This window comes from Cryptomeria japonica, chromosome 2, assembly GCF_030272615.1.
Source record: "Cryptomeria japonica chromosome 2, Sugi_1.0, whole genome shotgun sequence".
In the NCBI taxonomy this organism is placed as follows: Eukaryota; Viridiplantae; Streptophyta; class Pinopsida; order Cupressales; family Cupressaceae; genus Cryptomeria; species Cryptomeria japonica.
In genome coordinates this window covers 517,264,268-517,286,181 of record NC_081406.1, presented here as the reverse complement: position 1 = coordinate 517,286,181, position 21,914 = coordinate 517,264,268, and the positions used below count along the sequence as shown (strand labels likewise).

The 21,914-nt window shown below is 38.6% G+C and overlaps 1 protein-coding gene across 2 annotated transcripts in view; it reads right to left on the bottom strand.

Moving 5' to 3' along the window:
* The window catches only part of LOC131064602 (probable RNA-dependent RNA polymerase 1), a 78,070-nt gene that overhangs the window by 17,931 nt on the left and 38,225 nt on the right, over nt 1-21,914 (bottom strand). For both annotated transcript variants that reach the window (XM_057998790.2, XM_057998791.2), the window contains one exon: nt 13,714-15,611. In XM_057998790.2, coding sequence (XP_057854773.1) covers nt 13,714-15,611 — 1,898 coding nt within the window. The remainder of the gene's footprint in view (nt 1-13,713; nt 15,612-21,914) is intronic.

Sequence of the window (21,914 nt, the reverse complement as noted above, 5' to 3'; positions counted from 1 at the left end):
GGTATCATCTCCTTCCTTCTCAGCACTCGCAATAAAATTTGTGAGTTTATAGCATGTTTGTTTGAGTTTTGATTTGTTATGCTAAATCGAAATTCCTAGGTATAGCATGGGTTTCTGTTTTGCATTGGGATGCGTGCAAAATTAATAAGGGGTTGTTTGGGTTGTGGCTTTGATTGGTTGTTGTTTCAAGTGAAATATTGTGGGATTGGGACTAGTTTGAATTGATTTGGATGTATATTGAGGGAGTTATGAGCTTTTTAGCATTTTCATAGGCTGCTGATTTGTAATTCCAGCTTGCAGATTGGATATAGCAGAAATTCATTGCTCTTAGTGTTATAATCTGCATTTCTCTCCTCATCTTATCTCTATTAATGTAAGGTTCAGTAGTAGTACTACTAACTAGTTTTGTTTGTAACTCTCATCCCACTGAAAAAGTGGAATTGGCTGGCTTGTCGCCTACTATCAAACAACTTTGTAATTTTCAGTCCTCCCACTGCATAAGTGGTTGAGTGATAGTTATGTGTAATGGTCCTCCCACTGCATAAGCGATCAAGTTGAGGTTGTTATGTAATTGTAGTCCTCCCGCTGAAATATTGCGGTCGAGTGATTCTTATTTTGTGCATCTCACTTGGCTGGTTTACCGCCAAGTTTCCTTGTTTCCCCACTGGATAAGCGGAAGGGGCTGGCTTGCCGCCCAAGCATTGCATTGTATTTCAGTTTCTTAAAGCTAATGATCCCCTCAATACCGTATGCTCTCACCTTCCCACATTGGGCACTTGGTGATCAGAAAGTGGAAGGGTTACTTTCCCAGCATGGTTTAAGGTTATGATTTCTAACCTTAACGGGTTAATTCTTGTTGATGTTATTGTTGGCCTTAAAAATAAAAATAAAATAACTGGGATATTATAGTGGTGTCAGAGCCAGGTTTTCTTGCCAGCCTGTGAGAGTGAGTGGGTTCAGAAGTCTCCATGAGTGACAAAGACGTCAGATACTACAACAAAGAGCATAAGAGACAACAGTTTCAAATTCCTATAGTGCCGGAAGAGGACACATTTTCAGAAGTACTGAGAAATAGAGGGAAGGATCTAGATACCTCAGATTCAGTGGATTCAATGGTAGATAAGACTACAGAACCAAATGAGGCACCTAATAAGAAGGCAGAGAGACAATTCAATGCCATGATGGACATGATGTCTCTACTGCTGGCCAAGCTCAACCAGAATGTTGTTGGGGTCCCTAATCAACCCAACAATGGATCGGAAGCCAGCACTTCTAACGCTCCTGTAAGCAATGGAAATGGGAGTAACAACGGGAGTAACAATGGAGGTTCAGCCCCAAGGCCTTTACAACCTGTATTTCTGCCAAGAGAAGTACAAGAAGCTGAAACAGAGATATCTACAGCTGAAGAAATAAGGAAAAGCTACATGGAGTATGCTTCTCTTCCTGGTGAGATCCGAGATATCCTAACTTTGGATCAGTTTATGAATCAGAAAATGAAGAGAGGAAGGAGGAATGACTATAAGTCTGCTGCCCCAAGAGATTATCAGCAAGCTCTTGGAAGAGTGACCTTAACACACTTTGATGGAAGCGCTAAGAGTACAGCTAGAGCATGGGTACAGAAGTTGGACAATTACTTGTCCTTGAGGCCTATGCCGGAGGAGGATGCCATCAAGTTTGCTGTCTTGCACTTGGATGGAGTAGCCCACGAATGGTGGTACCATGAGTTGGTCACCCTTGGTCATAACTTAATCACCACTTACGCTGATTTCACCAACAAGCTGATTGAGAGATTCGACACCAGGGATCCAGAGGTGAAGTTTAGAGAACTTGCACAACTAAGGCAGCATGGTTCATTGGACACTTACGTGACTGAATTCCAAAACTTCTCAATCATGGTGAGTAGCATCTCAGAGAAGCGATTGGTTGTCCTTTTCACTGAAGGACTTGAGGAACTTTTGAGAGGATGGGTCAAAGCTTTTGATTTGCCCACCCTGGCAGAAGCTATTAAAAAATCTAGAAGTATGGAGTTGGCTGCCCCAAAGAGTAAAATTCAGTCCAAGCCTTTTCCTTTCAGAAAGGAGACGAAGAAGTTCACAAATCAGACCAGGAGGTTCCCTCCTCGAATGGATGATGAGCTCTGTCAAGAGCTCCGAAGGAAGAATTTTTGTTACTCTTGCAGAGAACCATGGGCCCCTGGACATAAGTGTCATGGAAAGGGGAATTTGTATCAGATGGAGTGCTATTCTGCAGACGGATTAGATTCTGAAATTTCAGAACAGCAAAATGAAGTTGAGGACAGCGAGTATGAAGAGGCTCCTGAAGGGCCTGAATTTGGGTCAAAAGATAGAGGAGTGGTTGCTCAACTCTCGAGCATTCACAAAAATGAATCCTTCAAAGTTCGGGGTGTGATTGGAGAGCATCGTGTCATTGCTCTCATTGACACAGGTGCAACACACAACTTCATTGATGAGAGGATTGTTGCAAAAAAGGGATTAGTGGTAGAGGAAGTTGAGGGTTTCAAAGTCATAGTAGCAGATGGATCCACTATATCCTGTAACTGAATGATTTCCAACATGTCTCTGAAGTTGGGGAATCATGAAATCAAAGATGATTTCTTGGTGGTGAGCATTGGAGGGATTGATGATGCAGTCCTCAAGATTCAATGGCTGAGATCTCTTGGTGAGATCACACTAAACCTACAAACCATGGAGCTGAAATTCATGTCTGAAGGGAAGAAGGTAGTGTTGAGAGGAATGTCACATGGGGGACTTAAAGTGGTATCCTTGAAAAGAATGGAAAGGCTGATCCACCATAATCAAGCGGAGTGGGCAGCAGAGTGTTTGATAATGCCTTCCAATCCATTGGTAGATAAGGGCAACTATTCCTCAGATATTTCAGCAATGATCAAGGATGGAAGCAAGATCATGGTCATGCCTTAAGAACCACAAAAAGAGCACAGGAACTATCCTAAAGACATTCAAGCTTTGATAACCAAGAGAAGCAAGGTGTTCGAAAACCCACCTAATGGCAGACCCCCTGAAAGAGGTGCTGAACACATTATTGAGCTTGAAGAAGGAGCTAAGCCAGTCATGACTACTCCTTACCGATATCCTAAGAAGCAGAAGGATGAGATTGAGAAAGCAATTCAGGAATTGTTTGACATGGCTTACATACGGCCTAGCAAAATCCCTGAATCAAAAAAAGAAGGATGGGACCATGCGCATATGTGTGGATTACAGAGCCCTAAATCAGAAAACCTGTTGGTTGAAAATTTTGTACACCTGGGGAAATATACAAAATTGTGGTTTCAACAATAGCACACAAGTAAAAACTCTCCTAATTAAGGGAAGGCTCCCCCTATCTAACTACAACTTTGAAAATAAAATAAGATGGGACAACTATCTTTTTTCTTTTTTTTAAGAAAGACAATATCCTTTTCTTTTCATAGAAAAGGATAGCGATTGAATATGAACAGCAGTAACCACTTTCAAGTGAAATGAGAGAAAGGAAATGAAGTTTCCTAAAAGCTCAAAGACTATCGTCACTTCCTTCGGGACGGGACAGCAATATCAAGCTCAAAGACTTGATTATGTGAAGTCCTATCTACCCTTTGCTATACTAAATTTTACAACGAATAAAAGACAACAGCTCAAAGACTAGAATAATCTATTCTTTCAACACAAAGACAAGAACTAATGAAAGCTCAAAGACTTGCAGCTATTTATTATCAAAATAATTTTTCCTCAAGAACAGACGCAAGCTCAAAGACTTGCTGCTCCTTCTAGAGATTTTCCTATTTTAATTAATCTTCTCTACTTGCAGCTCAAAGACTTCAAATCAGATTGGACTAAGCTCCTTTAAAAACACTTTGCATAGAAGAAATAAGAAGATTCAAACTCAAACATGTAGCTCAAAGACTCAAAACTTGAGTAATCCTTCTTTATTTTTCTTCAAAACCTTCAATTCACATACATAAGCTCAAAGACTTCTTACTGTAAATTTGGCAGAGTTTTTGCTTGCTTTCCAAAAAGATAAAAATTACAATAGACCCCTAGAGTATTTATAGAAGAGGAGCCTTGAGAAAAAGGTGGGAGGATCCTAACTAACTTGAGAGATTCTCTCAACCACCAAGACTTATTCAATAACTAACTAAGACTTATTCCAACTACAGTCCTAATCGGACACAACTAGTAGTTGCCTTACATGTAATTACAAAGGTGCAAGTAATGTGTAACTTGCGTTTTACAAAAAATACTTTTACATGTAACTTGTCAAAACAAAATTACAACTAAGGATTACAAAAGAGGGAAAATTCAACTAAGTGTTGAAAAACACTTAAGTTGAATTTTGTGAAGACACAAATCCTTGAAATTTTTGGATGCTCGTTTGTAGTTCCTCGGGATTCGGTCCATGGTTGTTCTTGGCAACAACCATGGTCTTCACAATAGTGTCATGACACCGAAGGAGCGCAGAATTGTTTTTATCCAGGATAGACTGGATTTCATGCAGAAAGGCTTGGTGTTTCATAAATGTCTGAATTGAAGCGACCGAGAATTGTTCGCTCCTCCATTCATTATGAATCCTCATCTGCAAATCAGCAAGAACTTCTTCTTCTGGAATCAGTTCTCCATCCTGACTTACTATGTTGCAAGAGACCCTTTCACAATGTGAGACAATATCTCGAAAAACTTCACCCCGGAATCTCTTTGCATCACCAATCTCCTCAATGAGGGATTTAAGAACAAGGGCCTTGTTTTCCAGGAGTTCTTCAAATTCCAAGTACATGACCCTGGAAAAGATGATGGCATGCTCCTGCAAAACACTCAGTTGTTGTTGGGGCATGGTACACCAGATTGTCAAACTTTTTTCAACACTTTCCAGATTCTTTTTGAAAGTATTAGAAATCTGATCCAGTTTCTCCTCAATGGTCTCCAACTTAGACATTATTTGAAAAATGTCTTTCATTACTTGTGCACATAGATCATGAAGCTGATCAACCCAGGAATCCAGTGCTTGTACCTTCTGAGCAGCCCTTTCCACTCCACGAACTGATTCTTGGGAACCAGAAGAACCTATAGAGTTACTCCCTTTAGCAGCAGGTTTTGTAATTTTATGAACGGCTGCCATAAGTTGTCGGTTTTCCTCTTCTAGCTTGTCTTTCTTTACTAGAAGCTCATCACACCTTTGCACTAGCGAAGCAACAGAAAACTGAGCATAATGTTTAATGACCTCATGCGTTTGTTTTCCCAACTCTATCCTTGTAACCTTATAATCGGCAGCTAACATTTCTTCAAGTGGCTTATCTACAATAGGTTCCACAATTTCAGCTACCTTCATCTTGTTGTTGTCAACAGTTACTCTGGAGATAGTCTTGGCCTTCTTAGCAACTTTGGATTTGGATTGTTTCAGTTGCTAGTAATCAAAGGCATCAGGTGAGATTTCTTGCTTCTTCTTTTTCGGGGTAAAAGAACTAAGCCATGGAGGCAAAGTCATCAACTCTCCTCGAGTAGCAGCTGTAGGCAAAGGAGAAGTAGTTTCTGTTTGAATCACCGTGGTCATCCTGGGAGGAATATCTGTTTGGACAGCGACCACAGTTTGCTCAGTTACCAATGGGCATGAAGATTGCCTTATGAATTCTTCAAAACCAGAAGTGGAAGTACCAATTTTTGATAATTGGATACAAGTAGGAATATCCTCAGGAACTTCCAACACACTCTCTTGTTGAGGATCAGGGGATGGCTCGTATGTTGAAATGGGAATAGCATTCTGAGGAGACTCATCCACATACAAATCAGGAGGAGAAAGAGGCGTCTCAATGGAAACTGGAGGAATGATCTCATGAGGCGAGTCTGAAACTGGAGACTTAGGAGCATCATCAGATTGTTGCCCCTCTTCTGGATTATCCAGATCGATCGCCTGAACATGGAATCGTGATTTTTCCTTCCCACGAATTGTCGTCTCCTCAGGAGGAAGCAGTACTGCACAACTGACTCGCAACTTGATCCTCGTGCCCGAAGATGATGCACCCTCCTTGTTGTCAACCTGAATCTCAGACTTATGTCCAAGAGGCCCCGTAGAATCATCTTCTTTACCAACCTTGATTTTTATAACTCTAACAGCATTACTTTTCAGCCATGCGTTGGTGTTGGCCAAGATAGGCTGAAATCTCTCAAGGATAGATATGCACTCTTTGTGTGACCATTGGATCAAAGGAAGTGGAGCTTCCTCAACCCTCCATGAAATGTATTCAGGATCAAGTATGTGCCCATCATCAATCATCCCTTGTGGGATATCCACCAAGTTCAAATCAACAATTTGCTCAACAGTGAGCCTGCAGTAATCTATCTTCAGAACTTCGGCTTCTATGCGGAGATCTACCCAGATGTCCTCAATGTGATGCACATGTACAAAGGATTTCTTGACCTTCTCCTTCATACCCCTGTAATCAAAATCAACTCTAGGTTTAAACCTTTTGAGCTTGATTTCCTGCAATTCAGTCTCCATAGCCTTAGCCTTCACAGATGTGACAAGGGAATACCGGCAATTTTCAATGGGTTTGTGGTAGAGATCCCCAATCCAACCTTGTGTCTAGCAGACTGAAAAGTGTGGACAGCCATGATCTGTCTTCCCAACTCCATAAGAATGATCTTATCAGTTGGGTATCTGGGAAGCATATATGGCTGACCACCATAGCATCCAATCCTCATATAGGTGAAGGTGGGAAACTGCAGAAACAAACATCCATACTCGCACACCTTATCCCATGCCTCATCTGATACTCTCTTGTTCCTGAGATTTCAATCAAACTAACACATGAAATATCCGAAGAATGCATCTTGGACTCTTCTGAAATGCAGTCTACTGGGTCTCAACAACAACTGGTCATAATATTCCCAACCTAGTATAAGCGAGCGATCACCCTTGGTAGAAAGACCTGGAAAGTGTTTAAGTGATGCTGCTAAGTATACCAAATATGAATTCATGAAGGTCATGGTGGTAGGAACTGCTGCAAGTTGTTCACACAAGGCATCGCTGATGACTTCTCCCCATGAAATGTGATGAGACTGCCTTATGAACATGATGAACTAGTACACCCATGGCTCAAAGACATTGGAATGCTCAAGGCCCATCATCCTGCTGAGAAGAGTTATGGTGTCTCCTATCTCCCATTTGAAATTGCAGCGGTACAACTTTGCCCATCTTGAGAAAGAGGCTCGTGGCTCTTGGATCCACCTATTGATGTGTCGCTTGCAATCTTTTTCCCTCTTCACATAATACTCCGCTGCACTTTCTTTGGAGATTTCCATATAAATAGGTGCAGAGGTATTCTGAAGACCTTCTCGATCATATCTACATCAAGACGGATTATCGCCTCACCATCATCATCTTTTATGACTCTCGACTCTTTGTCAAAATGATGGGCGCAAGCAAGAATGAACTCAGGTTCTAGGGCAGCCACCGAGAAAAATGACGCATGGTGGATATGGCTGTCCAACAGCCGCTGCAAGTTATAATCCTATGGATCTTCTACCCTCTTGAGGAATTCTGACATATCAATGTGCCCTATTTTTGTGTCTCTGATGCGATCCAAAGGAGAAGGATGTTCTGGGTGGTGAATGGTGCTGGAAATCCCTTTAGAATGTGAATCTTTTGGATCGCCATCAGTTTATTATGCAGGGGATTTTTAATTCAAGGAAGTCTTCGAAAACTAGCAAGGAGGGCAAGGTTGTGTGTTGTGGAGCTATGGATGGCAAGTACTCGGTCAAATTAGGATATCAGTTTCTAGATACAACAACAGGAGATGAGGAATGGCCGGTTAGCTTATGTTGGGGGAAGAATGCCTTCCAAAGGAAGGAACTTTTGCTTGGCTGGCAATTAGGGGGCGTATTTTGACTGGGGAGAAAAGAAAAAGATTTGGTTTCTGTGGACAAACAAAATGTGTTCTGTGTCGAGAGGCGAAGGAGACGGTTGATCATTTGCTTCTTCAATGCAAGGTGGCTTCTTCTTGTTGGGAGATGCTTTTGGGTATGTTGGGGTGGCAAGGCCCGTTACTGGAAACTTTGAGGAAATTTTTTGAGGGATGGCCTTTGGAGGTGATGAAATCGACTCTAAACTGTATCTGGAAAGTAACCCCTTCTATTGTAATTTGGGAAATCTAGAAAGAAAGAAATAGGAGAATCTTTCTAGATAAGGAGGAATTGACTAAAAGATTGAATCAAAGAATTAATCATTATATTGAGGAAGTGATTGGGGTTGTAGCATCCATGTATTTCAACCCAAGCGTACCTTATGCGGTGGAGGATAAACTGGTGCAGGCACACTGGCCAGGAATTTGTCTCAGGCTCGTTAAGGAGCATGGTTGGGTTAATTCAGCTCTAAATGAGACTATTGATGTTGCTTGGGAAAAACCTATGGAGGGATGGTGGAAAATTAACTTTGATGAAGCCTCGAAAGGAAACCCTAGACCGTCAAGAGCGGGTTTCACTGCTTGGGATTGGGATGGCAACATTTTGGCTTTAGTGGTGAAGAAATTGGAGAATGGGATGAATAACGTTGTTGAAGCTTCAGCAACTTTGGCAGCAATCAAATTTGGCAAGATGTTGGGAATTCCGAGAATTCACTTAGAAGGGGACTCCCTAATTATAACTCAAGCAATTATGAAGAGATATATTGATGCCTAGCATCTTCAGAATACGATTTCTACTATAGTAGAAGAGTTGGCAACTTTTGAAGACTTTGAATTAGCCACGTCAAAAGAATGGGGAATGTGGAAGCTGATAAACTTTCTAAATGGACTGTATTGTTTGATAAGGTTGGTGAAACAAAGGTAGAAGATTTAAGATTTATTCCTTTGGAAGAGGATGTTTAAAGCATAGTTTTAAAAATCGCCGACTCGCCTCGGACTCGCGAGTCCTTTGGCGCCGCGAGTCGACTCGCCTAGGACTCGCGAGGCGAGTCTCTGCGAAAGACTCGCGCGAGTCTTTCGCAAAGACTCGCGGGCCCAGAAAAACATGCCCGTAAAGGGTAAAAACCAAGTTTTTTTTTAATTTCTCACTTCATTTTGGTTTTTCTTTGGCTATAGCAGGTTAGAAGGGTTTGGAGGAGTAGAGGGAAGAAGGAAAAATCAGCAAGAGAGATCTAGGTAAGGATTTTTTCTCTTTCTTTTTTTTTTTCATTTGAATCATTTCATTGTTTTGAAACTGAAAAAAATCTTGAAAAACAAGGGGATATGCTGCCAAATTTTTTTCTATTTTCTTTCCTAAGTTATTTCCTCTTTTTTTTTTCTTGTTTTTGAATGCTATTTTTCCCAAATGATTCATTGTCATTTTTTTTGTTGATTTTCCATGGAACCCTGCTGATTTTTTTTTTTTCATGTTAAATCAGCAATGGCAAGTTCAACTCCAAGGGCAACCCCAAGGTCAGGAAGACAAAGAGATAAAGCTTGGAAATATGGGATTGCAGGAAGCAAAAAGGGGGAGGTCACTTGCACCGAATGCACAAAATGGATGACTGGTGGAATCAATAGATTAAAATACCACCTTGCACAAATACCTAGATATGGTGTGGAGGCATGCCCCAAATCAACTCCTGAAATTATTAGAGAGATGAAGGCCATTCTTGCTAAGAATGACATGCATAAGGAAGAAAGGCAAAAAACAAGAGAAACCATGGCAGCTGCAATGAATCCCACATTGTCCACTTCGGGTCCCATTGGTCACAGTCGGGGTCGTCAGTCACTTTCATCTTTTGGTGACAATGAGGGTGAGGCTAGTGGCACTCCTGTTAGATCAGACCCTAATTTTTTTGTACCACGCAATGTTCCAGGTGCACAACCTTCACTTGAAGGTACAGGATGGAATAGAGAGAAGCATGAACAAGCACGGATAGCAGCTTCAAACTTTTGGTTTTACAATAATCTATCTTTCAATGCAGCAAACAATGTGTATTGGGAAAGTTTTGTTAATGCATGTACAGTGGCGAGTAAGGGGTTTAAGGCCCCAACAGGTCATGACTTCAGTGGGCCATTGCTAGAGAAAACTGTGCAAAATACAGAAGGTGTGGTTGATGATCAGAAAAGGTATTGGAAGAGAAAAGGATGTAGCATTTTATCTGATGGATGGACAGATGGACAGAATAGGACTCTTCTCAACTTCTTGGTGGCTTCAAATGGTGCAATGGTATTCATAAAGTCTGTTGATGCCTCAAATGAAATAAAAAATGCAGACTTTGTGTAATCTGTTGGATGGTGTGGTTCGGGAAGTTGGAGTTGAGAATGTTGTCCAAATTATCACGGACAACGCAGCTGCATATGTATCTGCAGGTAGAATGCTTATGGAGAGGCATCCTTCGATTACATGGAGTCCTTGTGCTGCACATTGCTTGGACTTGGTGCTAGAGGACATTGGGAAGATTGGATGGGTGAAGAAGGTGGTTGAAGATGCAAAAAGTGTCACCAAATTCATCTACAACCATACTTGGGTGCTTGCTTTGATGAGAAAACACATAAATGGCAAGGACCTTGTGCGACCTGGAGTGACACGATTTGCTAGCCACTTCATCACTTTGCAGAGCATTCTTAGTGCCATTCCTCATCTTAAGCAGATGTTTGTGTCAGATGCTTGGTTGGGGTTTGCATACTCCAAAAGACCTGAAGCAGAGAAGATTGTGAGCATTGTTTTTGATGAAGGGTTCAATAAAAGTGGAGAGGAGTTGACTGCGGTAAGTAATAAACACAAAAGTAAAGTTTATACAATCTTGTCTATTTGCTGATTTTATTTTTTAGGGGTTGATTTTGTACTACTTTAAAATTTGTTTTAATTTTTTTAGGTGACAGAACCTTTGGTAAGGGTTCTTCGTATGGTGGATGGAGAGGGCATGCCAATGGGTTTCATTTATGAGGCCATGGATAGGGCCAAAGAGGCCATTTCACATTACTATCATGGAAATACAAGAAAATGTGAAATCCTTTGGCGCATCATTGATCGTAGGTGGACAAACCAACTCCACCAACTGATACACGCCTTCGCCTACTTTTTGAACCCGAAATTCTACTTCTCTGATTCATTTAGGGCTGATGAGGAGGTCATGGCAGGTGTTATTACATGCATTGATAAGATGACACCTAATCCTGAGTTGAGAGACAAGGTTCTTGATGAGTTGGAGGTGAGATTTGACATTTGCAATTGCTCTATCTTTATTTATGAATTCGGAAATGTTCATTAACTAGCAATTGATAGGAGAGGAAAACAACAACCAGGTAAAAAATTTAGTAACTTAGTTCAATAGTGCAAGAAAAAACCTACAAACTTGATTGTTACATTTTTTTCTCAATTCTAATATTTCTAAATGTTTTTTGTAGATTTATGGTGGGAGAATTATGGTGCCGGCACGCCTAATCTTCAAAAGATAGCTATCCGTGTTTTGTCTCAGCCATGCAGTGCTTCTGGGTGTGAACGAAATTGGAGTGTCTTTGAGAGCATTCACACAAAGAAGAGAAATAGATTGTCACAAAAGAAGCTCAATGATCTAGTATTTGTTCGGTACAACTTTCGCCTTCGAGTTAGACAGGTGGAGGGTGTTTCACATGAGGCCATTGACTTGGATGAAATTGATCCATATGGTGATTGGACCATGAATGAACAAAATGATGGTGATGATGTCCTCCTTACCGAAGAAGAAATTGCAGAAATAGAGAGAGGAGCAGCACAAGATGCAGAAGGAGCAAGATTGGATGAAGATGAGGATGAATATGAGGATGATGATGAGGACTTTGACTTTGAAGAAGAATCATCTCACCATTTAGATACCACAACACCCACTGCTACTACTTCTAGCTCAAGGCCTGAAAAATTGAGCTATATTAGGAAAAATACAAAGAGGAAGATGTAGTCTTCTCTTTGGTTTGTTCATTCACATTGTTGTTTTTCACATTTGGAGTTGGGACTTGGATATATCATTATATGTAATTTTGTGAACATTTATATACTTATGCTGCCATTATACATTTTAGAGTTGAAACTTGAAACTTGAATATGCTGCCATGAATGATGAAATTTCAAATATTGTGTGTTTGTACTTTGTAGATCATATGACATGTGTAATGTTTCAATTATGGCACTTATGTTCTCTAAATGCATTAATTTCTTTATATTTTTTTTGTAAAACTACGGTTTTTTTTTTTGCCGAGTCTTTGCCGAGTCTTTCACAAGTCTTTCACGAGTCCGAGTCCGAGTCCAAAATTTTGGTTTGCCGAGTCCAAGGCGAGTCCGAGATTTTCAACTATGGTTTAAAGACATGTTAGTAGGTATGAAGCATTAATGAACCTGCAATTATGATTTTTCATTGATGAGCATGCAAAATCTCAATAACAGATCTTGGAAGGGCGGTGGAGCTGTGATGGTACAATGCATTTATTGTTGGTGTTTTTTTGGTAATGGTGGTAGCTCATTGTGATGTTACCTTTCTTGTTTCTCTCAATCTTTCGATTGAATTTTTGCGGAGTAATTTGCCTAAAATGGTTTGGAGAAAAGTGGTATCACTGTAGAAACAGAGAGCCATGGAAGCAAATTTTACTTTGAAGACGAAGAAGCAACTCTACCCCTTCCTTGGCTCTGTATCCGAAAGGAGGCTAGAGGGAATGTTTTTGTTTAAGGATGACAGACTAGTGAAATGTGTACAGCTGATTTTGGGTGACTCATTTGGTGACTTGAGATATAGATACCGAACGAACATGGATGTGTATTCCCTAATTATGGCGTGGGGCTTGGATCTGGAAAATTCAGTGGAGCCTGTAAAGTGGGTAATGGAGGCTATAGTCCCTAAGGACTCCTTTGTGGTTATGGATTTGATCATTGAATGGGCAATACCAAGAGTTGGGTTCATTGTGAGAGAGGGAATTGAAAACTTGCACCATGAGGTTTTTGAAAAGTGCATTCCATTTGTTAGTTGGCTAGGAGAATACTACAAGGCACATTGCAGAGAGGAGGCGAGACGGGGCTGGGAAGCTTTGAAGGTCTTTGTGCAGCTGATGGAAGTTGAGGCAATTTTGAATCAAGCAAAAAAGGAGGCAGGGCACATGGAGCACAGAACGTTGTGGCCGAGGAAGAGGAAGGTGAGTGATGAACAAGCCTTAGCAATGATTCCAGGTAGATCAAGCTGAAATTTCTTGAGCTTTAATGCTTTTTTGTCTTTGTGTTCTGGTGGGGTTAATCCCTGTTAGTTCTAAGGTTTTATTGTGGACAGTTTGCGAGCAGTTTTTATAGTTTTCTCTGTCAAATCTGAACTGAAACTGTATTAACGAGCGAAATTTTTTGAGCTCGAATTGACTGCATAATGGGTTTGGGGTTAGTGGTTTGGATGGGTGGTTTTTGATGGCAGTCTAACGGGTTTTTTATGGGTGGTTTTTTGGTGGTTTGAAGTTAATCTTTCTCATGCAAGATTTAATCTCTTTTATATTTAATAAAAAATACTGTTATTACCAACAAAAAAAAAATCGGTGGTTGATAAATCATAATAATTTCAGTGATCGATGAATTATTTTAATTTTTATCTTGTGTTATATAAAAGGAATTTTTTATGTTACCACATTGTCAGCGAATGTGATTGTGTTTGTGTGCATGTAAAACAAGATGGAACAGAATACAGAGGGAAAACAAAATATTAATGTTAAAAACTTAAATCTGTAAAGTAAAATCAAGAAGTCTATCTACTTACCTTTGACCTTGTTGTGGGAAAACTATACAGTCAATCATGTGATGAAGATTGGAGTTGTCAACTGCTGATAGAACTCGTACATCACCTGGATGAAGGCATGGATTTTTTGCTACTATCACTTTCCCTTCAACTATGCTAGTTCCAGGATCACTACTGCATTGTTGAGCTGGATAAAGCCCTGTATCATGGAATTGATTCATTCCTGGTGTGCGAGAAACTTGAATAAATACTTCACCATATTTTAATGTTCTACTCTCATCCAGGCAGCCCATCAAGCAAGCCCCCTTTGGAACAAATATGCGTGCCTTGCATCTTAATTCAAAGAGTTTAGATGCTCGAAATGCATGAAGAATCATTGACAAGTATGGCTCGGAATCAGGCAAATAGCCAGCTGAAAGCATACTGAAAAGAACATTATAAGAATCACCCACATGCATGATTCGCAGGACTTCCAGGGCCATGGTTCTGTTAGAAAAAAGTTGATCTAGATATCTGACAACTTCTTCCTGCATCCTCTCAAAGTGCTGATCCCTAACTCCCAATGTAGACAAAAGAGTTATGACTTGGCGATTCAAAAAGCATGGCCTGAATTTCGTCCAAGAAAGAACATCAAGATTGCTATTGTTTGACTCATATTTTTTCATGCTTGGCCGCAGAGAGAGTTTATATGGAGATCTAGGATCCACTGCTACAACACCTTTGTAACCACCAATCCTTATTTGAAATGCAGAGGGTATATAATCACAATTACACTTTGCAGCTACCTGTTTTGCAAGGGACAAAGATATCTTCCCGATTCCATCTGAAAAATTATATTTTTTGTCTTCTCTCTGAATCCAAATGTCTGGAATATCTTTAATTTCATGTGGATAAACATGAAGTGTTTCTGTTGAAGAGCTAAAGGATTGTCCCATTCTTGCTGCACATTTTGCCACATTTCTAATAGCTAAAAAGTCACCCATCCATTCTCGGATACTCTCTGCATTAACTTCTCCAGTTGAAGCAAAAAACCACACAGAACTTTCCCGTAGTTGACTAGTTGAAAAAGCAAGAAAGTCAAACTTCTTACTCCCTATCACAATACCTTCCTTTAAAATTGAGAGGACACGTTTGTATAGTTTTGTATGTTTTTCTGCACCATTCTGTATTCTCTGGGACAAATCAGTTGAGTACAATCTATTCCCATTCTCATCAATAAAGGTTACACGGAGAAAGTTATTAATATATTTTGCATACTGCCGTGTCACACGATTAGACACATTAACTTCAGGTCCAGAGAAGTACACTTTTGAGGGTGTTACTTGTACTCGGTAAACATACATCAAGCCATTGTCCAGAGAAGCATATAATGAATCAGTGTACCTTCTGAAATTTTTAAATTTTTTTAAATTTTCATATTCCTTCCTAATTTCCTTCACTGGATCATAGCAGGTGTTTCTAAAACTACAAAGTTTCACAAAAGCCGAGTTTATATGGGTATAAGGTACCCATTTAGGATGTAACAAATTGAAGAATTCCCTGCCAAGGCTTGGCCCACTGAGCAATCCATTCTGAACAAGTGAATTTACTTGAAACAATATTTCAAAAGGCACATTAAGTTCCACAGGAGGACTTAAAATTGGCACCAATCTTGTGTTAGAAAATGAACTACCTGAGTCTAGGGAGAGCCTCTCTTCAATTTCTTTGTAATGAGCAAAATTCTCTCGGATTTGAGAAATGTTACTGCCATGTGGAAGTGCAAAGCATAGAGATGATGACTGGCCTATACTAAAAAACGAGGTAAAATCTGTGGTTCTTACCCAGGTATCACTGCTGTCCTTGTAAAAGTCGAGTCTGTCATTCATATCATAACTTGAGGAAGATTCATCCTTGTAATAAATCTTTGGAGCATTAAGCAACTGTCATGAGATAAGTGTATAAGATGACTAATCATTTTGATGATAAAATTCAACTGACAAGACTTGCAACATAACACCCTCTCCTTCACGTCAAAATTCAACTGACAAGACTTGCAACATAACACCCTCTCCTTCATTTCAAGTGTAAAAAGAAAGACCAATAACGTTCATCAATGTGCATTAACCCATGCAAAATTTATTAGAAGTAAAACTGATGGATATCCAAAATGAATTTCACATAATTTACAATATACAATCTCAGTCCGTTACATAATTGAGGACTTTTGTGCAAATTACAAACATTTACATGTATTTGAAAAAAAATGCAAAGCAGATTCAGTATGTATTAAGGACAGATTAAGGATGCTCATAAATCTAGCTTTGAGCAATTTGTTTAGATTAATCTCAAACTTGATTTGTTAAGAACTTAAGAGCAAAGAAGCCAACATGATTACCATTTCTTGTGATTTTCTTCTTGAAACATTACTCTGATTTTTACATATCGATGTCAATTTACAAGTTGAGTTTTATTATAACAGGTGATTGAGCATATTTATACAAAATTCATATTTTCTTACTTATTTAGTTTTCTAAAGACTAGATAAATGAAGATTTTTCATAGGAGGACATTTGCAATCCTAGCAACCCAAAAGACTTATTTCCCCTCAGATTAACATTTGGTAAATAAATAGTGGCATACAACAGAGCTCTTGCTCTTACTATAAAAGAAAGAAGACTAACAAGTTATATTTATGTCTACGCGAGACCAAAATAGGTTAAAGGAACTCAAAATTACATCCACTTATAATATAACATACTAAGTTAGAAAAATCCTGCAAACTGAAAACAGTGACTGGGATTAAACTAAGTTACCGGTTTCGGTACTAGATGGGGTTCAACTTCACTGGTTCAGTTCATGGGTTCAGTCAAAATAAAAAATGGGATTCGGTTTGTCAATACAAAAACATATAAAAATCAGAAATATATAAATATTTGAAGTAGTAACTAAGTTCAAAATATCACACATAGAATCAAATATTGTATAATAAACAAAACCACCATAAAAACAAAAAATGGTACAATGTTAATTAGTCAAACTCAAATGTCATGATATATATTGTATACTAAGTCTAAAATTAAAAAATGATAGTCAAGCATCAACAATCAGCCATAACTAATCAAGCATCATCATATGGGTCTTCAAAAATATTATCATCACTATCTATGTTTGATGTTGTAGGTACTGGCAAATTAGACGAACAACAAACAAGGGCACTAGCACTAGCACTCTCATGCTCGCTAGTTGGCTCATCTTCAAAAACGTGTAGCAAAGTGGGAAGTGCAAGCATCCAAGTCAATATGCTCTAGCTTACTACCCCACTTCCATGTGTCCCCTTTCTTGTAGCCACTTTGTTTGTGTGAATGAAGCCATAAGTTCGCATGCACATACATTAAATCTTCTACCAAGTGTAGTCAATGGCCCTTTACTAAGTGGATGAAGGAGTATGTGCTCCACTTTGTCTCAAATGCAGATGAACTGGCAAGCTATCAGGGAATGTCATGTCCCCACTATAAACACTCTCACTTCTGTAAACCAGAAGAAATAACACAATAAATAAATCCATAAATTGATTTCTAGTGGTCAGAAAAATTGTCATACTAGTAAGACTTCACAATTCTTATAGTGAATCCCGAAGTAAGAAGCAATAATCTAACCCCCATACCATCTCCAAGCAAGAAGAAACAGAAACTAATAAATGAAAGACACATGATCAACGATTTCCCAGGCAGCGAACAATAAACATTAATATACTAATAAACATTAACTTATGCAGAGATTAAGAAAGGAGCAAACCTAAATAATAAAGAAGTAATTATCATTAAGTTAGAGCAGCAGACACCACAATGACAATAACCGTTGAATAGTCATGAATGAAGAGGCATCAGGTTCCAAGAAGGGGAGCGGACCAATCAAAAGACATGACATTTCAAAGGGGCGTGTCCCAAAGTAAATAAGATGACTCCCCTGCCCCTCCTTAAGGATATAAAAGGCAGTCCATTATTGGAAGAAAAGGAAGGGAAGCAGAATAACATCTGTATCTATCAAGGAAATCAATTCAATTAGCATCAGAGCTCATTAAGAGCAGATCAGTTCATAAGATATCAGCAATTAGGCACATAGATCAATCAGATCAGAAATTACTATTTATTGCAGGCAACAGCACTCTTGTTCATTTGTGCAATCATACAGGAATAGAAGGAGAACAAACAAGATCCAATCAGACAAGAGCAACCTTACATGTAATCTGCACACATCTGAAAACAGTTATATCAAACCAAAAGCAATCCAATACAGCGATATGGTATCCTGACTACCTTTCTGGTATGCAGCATGATAATGCTTCTATACCTAATTATCACATAACAATATATGCAACATGATAATATGTAATCATTGTAATGTCCTCTTCCTAATTTCCCTAGAGTTTGCCCTAGAATCACCATTGCACAAATTAGGGTTAGGGTTACATCTTTACCAAGTAAAATATCTCTTAAAATAATGTGATCCTGGAATCAAATCTTGCAATCATAACATAAGAAACATATACACATATATAATGTATATCCATTATTAGGGTGTGTCCATAGCACATGATACTCATATAATACCTATAACATGAGTTCAAACACATTAGGGTGTGGGAGAAGAAGCATGATAGGTCCGCCCAAAGCCATCCCACACTAAGCCCAAGAGCAGAACTTTGGCCCTCTTGGCTCCGATGTCAGGCAACATGGTCATCCATGTTGGAATAGTTGTCATTGATGTCAAAGGTAAGATGTCAAGGGAGATTATTAGAATATTGTCATTGATGTCAAAGGTAAGAATGTTATTAGATAAGGAATTGGATAGCTGCAATTTAATCAAAGACCTTAATACACAATCCAAATGAAATATTGTCATTGATGTCAAGAAGGCAAGAAGACAAGTTACTCATTGATATCAAAGTTGAGGGAGAATTCTTATGATCAGATTATGCATGAACATCATTGCACAGAGGTTATATATCAGTTTTTATAAAATAGTGGAAGTCCATATAAGAAAGAATGACAAAGAAGATTCATTTGTTAGACGATCTCATAATGGCCGACTTAATAATAGCAAAGGCCAATTCTCTAAGGTAATGCATGGAAATGAACGAATGAAGAGCGGCGACTTGAAAATTGGAAGATAGAGTTTGTTTTGAAAAAGGCAGCGATCTTATGTTTAGTAGCATCATAAGAAAGCAGAACACTTAATTAAAGTCACAATGAAGTAACACAACTGAAAGTTGTAATGCACAGTGGTGTGAGGTGTTTTGTTCATCAAACTATTATTGTCGACTCATTATAATGGGCATTGAGATTGCTTCCGGCAAATTAGTTGAAGGTATGTTGACACATAAAGGAAATATAGTCAAATGTCGATTGCTGCTGATGTTGACTATAGAGAAGGTAATAATGATGGTCCACATTGCCAACATCAAAGGAGAACTTGTTGCCTTCTATGCCGTACTGTTCAACATAAAGATGAGGGTATAGTTATTAAGGATCTGAGTTATCAATGATGTTGCTCATATGTATAAGATGGTCTATTGAACATATTGGATGTATGAAATCATGGCAATACAATAGCTAATGATTGTGGCATTCCTTTTTCTATTGCCTTTGTCTTCAAAGTGGAATCAAAGAATGAATATGGCAATGGATCATACTGTAGCAGCAGCCATGTGTGCCATCGTATAATGAAAGCTGCATGCTCTGATTTTATGCAAGGATTGATGTCAGAGATGATTAATGACAGAAAATTATGCTAGCCATTTTTATTGGTTCCCAAAATAAAAGTTATAAAGGCCAGTCATGTTGAAGGCACACATAAATATATTTGCCACGTAAAGGGTCGATGTCTATGGAGGAAAGCAGCGAATTAAGACACAAATGTTAAAGACAAAAGAATAAAGCGACTTCATGATCAATATAGCCAACTTCACTTTTTGAATAATTAATATCATAGCGATTCATCTATGAAACAAGCAGCAACAAGCATAAATAAAAAATAATAATGAGAGCACTTAGAACGGAATGGATGAAACAACAATCACTAAATTAATTAAAAACTTGCACCAATTAATCTATAAATAGTGAAATCATAAGAAATTGTGATTTATATGAAGACCAACTTTATCAACAATTTGTTGAAGGCAAAGACAATTAATATTGTGGCAACTTCATCATATTTATTAGATAAAGAGCACCAATTATACAAGTTAAATACAGCAACTGTGAAATAAGAAGATAACGAGTGTTAAATAATAAGTCCAAGGCTCGTACGACTACATTATGAAGAACGCAGAAAATGTTTATGAGGATTCATGTGCATATAGTGACTGGATTTTGGCTTTACAGGCAGTTTGAGGGCCATTGGGAGCAGTTCCTTGATTTTAGGGAGATTCCCTATTTTTTAGGAGGTTGTGGCAGTTCCCATATTGGAGGTTCCACAGGACCATGTCATGGTTTCAGTTTCAGGATGTTTGGGTGTGTTTCCTAGTTTCTAGGAGCATCCCTAGATTTTAGGGATGGGACTGCCAGTTAGCTCAGCTTTTCCGAAATCGGTCACAGATAGGTGACAAAGTTATATTCATGATTGTTTGGTCATTTTGGGCTATTATTGGATATATGGAGATATTTTAATATATTTAAATATTTCCTAAGTTTGTTGTTAAATAAATTAAAATAAGGCTATGTATTTAGTCATTTCGGAGTAATAAGGGATTTCTAGCTTCATCTGGGTTGATATGCCAATGTGTTATAGCTCATTGGCAAGGTCTTGAACTTTGCTACATGATTCTCACCTTCCAGAGTCTTTTTGGATGCTTGAAGCTATTTATTTGCAATTTAGTGTTATTTTCTTATAGTTGACGCCATAATTAGAAAATAACACCCTTTTCATAATGTGCCAACTTTACTCTCTTTTAGGGTTTGGCTTGGACAGGAAAGGAGATATAAGGAGATGAAGACCAAATTGTTCATTATCTTTTTACACAATCAAACTTATTTTTGCGAATTAGCTCTGAGTGGGTGATTCTTCATCTGGGACGCAAACCCCAAGATATGGACTGGCTGGGACGTAGCCCTCAACAGTTATTGGCATTGGATTCTTCAGGCAGAGTGCATTGTTGACAAAGATTGAGTACGCCATTCTTCATTGTGGATTCTGGTTGCAGAGTAAGGGTTTCAGCATGGCAGATTGATCCTTCAGCTTGGGCGTGATCCTTGCAGCCTTAGGGCCGCCATTTGCAGCAAGTACATACCACGTGGAATGTAAGGAATGCATGTATTCAGCCTTAGAGGTATTCTTGATTCATGATCACTATTCACCTTTCAGTTTGGCATTATTGTTGGATGTAAGTTTCTTGGATCTGCATTGGAATTATTATTTGGTTTTACAAATCAGAAATCTGTCTGGTACAGCTTGTAGCAATTCTGAATTTCGCTGTATGTTCTTATTTATTTTCAGTCTCCTTTCATGTTTACTGTTCATTATTCATTACTTGTTTGAAAACTATCAAAAAACACAAAAAGAAACAAACCTTCTGCAGCTTCTGTCTATTCTCTAAAACCATCAAAGGAATCACAGGAAGATACAGTTTATTAATTTAAAAACTACAGCAGATCAGCAAGGGGATCCATCAGGGATCTTTCATACAACAATTGAAGTAGAAGAGACAAAGATTATACAGAGATAAGTGCAAATCGACTTAGAGAAAAAGACTTGTGGTTTTGTTTATAAAAAGTCAATGGTATAGAAGTTCAGAAGCAGCATAGTCAGCGCCTGTATTCTACAAGACAAGTGATTGTATGAGACATACAATTTACATGCATAGTGAGTTATATGACAGGGAAAATATGTATTAAGGTATACAATATTAGAAACAACTTCAAGTGATTTGATTTAAGTGGAGTTCATATCAACATGCTGGTTGATTCAGAATATGCGACTTGAATCTTGATTCATATGCTGGCCAAGTTAATAGAGGATGCGATGAATGGTTTGAAGGATACAATTAGTATATAGTTTAAAGAAATAAAAAGGAATGAAATTTAAAGGCAGCTCTTAATTGAAAAGAGGTGTGATATGCTTAAAGAATATCAAATAAAGATTAATTTATTTTTAATATGGATGACTCTTTGGAAAGAATCCACACCTCTTACGAAGGGGTGTACTGAAGATTTAAATAATGTATGAAAATCATTTGAGGAGTTAGA